Source organism: Laccaria bicolor, genomic scaffold (assembly GCF_000143565.1).
Source record: "Laccaria bicolor S238N-H82 LACBIscaffold_76 genomic scaffold, whole genome shotgun sequence".
Lineage (NCBI taxonomy): Eukaryota > Fungi > Basidiomycota > Agaricomycetes > Agaricales > Hydnangiaceae > Laccaria > Laccaria bicolor.
In genome coordinates, this window is record NW_001889947.1 from 102406 (window position 1) to 104982 (window position 2577).

Genomic DNA, 2577 nt, shown 5'->3' on the forward strand with positions numbered 1-2577 from the left:
TCGTCGTCTTGACAGTGAGTAGCGCTTTTCTGGCAGCCTGAAAAGTAACTGATTGATAGATCAGATACGAAGAGCTCCCGTCGATGAGGGCTTACCATCTCAGCACGTCGAACTGTCCGGACCATTGGGCGTCGTGACCGTCATGGTAATCTTGAGTCTGTTGTTGGTAAGCATACAGACAAGTGAGAAAAGATATAACAGACCCACCCCGACTTAAAACGTCGATGTCCTGCTTGTAAAAGTACGATCTATGACGGCAATGAAATGAACGAGTTTGCCCCCTCTTATTGGACACGTCATTTTGGTGAAACACTTCAAAAGGGCGTAGGCCCTTACATACGACGATTCCGCAATCTGAGCCGATCATGGGCGTCGAGTTGTACATCCCTTCTGGGGTGAAATTTTGTCGCGACTGATTATCAGAGAGTGTGTGAGACTGAGAGTTTATATCTAAAATGATTAGCTTCGTACGAGGTAAAAAGCTTGAGAAGAACTCACAAGCAGTGCGTACAGAGTGAAGATGCTAGTGTGTATGAGCGCCAGGCTGGCAGTGCCTAACACGTAACAAGTTGCAGCCACGGCTTATGGGAAGGGAAAGCCTGCTTCCTTCGCGTATAGTATCGATTCCACACTGCGCAAAAACCTACTACTCCCAATGTGGCTTGGAATACAGGAAGGGTGCTCGGTTTTGAACCTAAGGCTGGGCCCCCACAAACATTGTCACTCTGGAGAAGATGACACCGAAGAGTGCTTTGCTGGCGGCCTCAATGACGCACAACTTCACTTTTCGATTCATAATTAGATCAAGAAGTTTCCGTAAAAGCGTAAGACCTTACAGGACACCACTTCTACACTTGCCATTTACAACTTTTGTGAGGGAAGGATAATGTCCCGCCCAGTGGTCAAGAAATCAGATGGTAGTGAACGCCACGATGTCCTTAACGGCAAGAATGGTCAGCTTCAGAAAAGGGGCGAAGCGCAAGAAACAACTCACCGTGAAGGGCGCAAGATCGAAATCTCCGCACACTTGAGGCCACCCCACTCTGCACCGACGTCGCTGTCTACAAAGCCGCAGGCTCATAAAGGTCCTTTGTCTCTTTAAACCCATACTCCTCTTTCCCAAAGATCCCTCGGGGCCGGGAGTACGGTTGCTGATCGACATCTTCACGAAAGTCATGGAGGCCCATGGAGTTTGAGAGTAGGAGCTGAGAATCTAGCCAGGGGCCTTCCTTCTTGAGACCGAAAAGATGCGAAAGAGGCGATCGCCGACGAGGCCTGGGACGTAGCGGCAGTAGAGGTCAGATTCAGAGATGGCGGAGAGGTAGATGGAGCCGGTGTTGGCTGATTTGTGGGCGTAGTCGGCCATCCTGGTTTCAGTTTTTCAGAATAATCCAAAATTGAACTCGACGAAGTGGGGTCGAAGACGGACTCGACAAGGCCACGCCACGGTAGCAGGAGTGAATGGCACGAAGATGAAGTCGACGTCCAAGAGTCCAAAGAGGGAGCAACACCCCTACCATGCACGATACACTCCTGCAACGGTTTAATGGATGAACATGCTCCGCGTAAACATCCCTCCCTCTCGTTCGCATCCGCCGTCTGAGATTGGGCTTGAGAGGTACAACAAACGATGATTCCCGATTCCGAGAGATTATGTGCGTTTTGCGTGGAATCGAGGTTGTATCCCAAGTCCAACCTTTTTGTATCTCAACTACCTTTCACGTCATTCAGGCCCACAACTCAGCCGCGCGCTGCGCCCACCCATCATCGACTACGTCGATTTTAGTAGTGGAGGAAGGACTTTGCGTAGCGATCACGCGGAAATGACGAGGCAGAGTTTGTGTTGATCAAGGCGTACATGGAAGTTTGGAATTGAGGTGGAAGACGCGGGATTCGAAATGGAATGGGGGATTGAGACGGAAGGAAAACCAGAGGAAAACGTTGGAGGATTACTTTGCTGAGGAAGGGCCGAGTGCCAGTCATATGGGAATCAAATCGAAACACCCTTGCCGAGATTCCAGTGAGGTTTCAACCGCCCCTGCTTCGACACCATGTAGCTGTTTGAGGAGGTTGTCTGTACGAACACTTTTGGGTGTTTCCAGAGTGGTGGCCGGTGAAAAGGCCATTGATCATTATGCACTTCTGACGGTAGCAATTTTTCATTGTAAAAAGGAAGCTCAACATTCGAGAGACGTACCTTTGTCACAAGGTTTTCTGTTTGTGGTGCAACTCAAGGCCACATTAGACGAGGAGTGGATGATAAGGAGGAATGAGTCGTAATGTTTGCCGTATGTTTGTTGATTGAGTTGTCTAGAACGTTCACTACCACCATAGGTCCAAACGTTGCCTTATTCGCCGTGAACGTGGAATTTCAGCAAGACGGTATTGCGCATGCTCGCCGATCAAGGCGTTGAGAGGAAAGGTCCTTTCCTCTCATCATGATCGGAGTCAGCAATATTTCGCCCGGTACTTAGTCCCACTGAGAGGGAAATTCCGTTTTATTCATTCCATCCCAGTACGCTTTTCAACGATATTCTCTCAATAAGTGGGCCACTAACGTTAAACTTCAACAGCTTA

At 49.1% G+C, this 2577-nt stretch overlaps 1 protein-coding gene across 1 annotated transcript; it reads right to left on the reverse strand.

Moving 5' to 3' along the window:
- Positions 1-910: 910 nt before the first annotated feature.
- On the reverse strand, positions 911-1177 carry LACBIDRAFT_316648 (uncharacterized protein; the record flags this gene model as incomplete). The annotated part of the gene is made up of 2 exons (XM_001889969.1): positions 911-937; positions 995-1177. The coding sequence occupies 2 exons, from the start codon at positions 1175-1177 to the stop codon at positions 911-913; spliced, it is 210 nt and encodes a 69-aa protein (XP_001890004.1).
- Positions 1178-2577: the final 1400 nt, after the last annotated feature.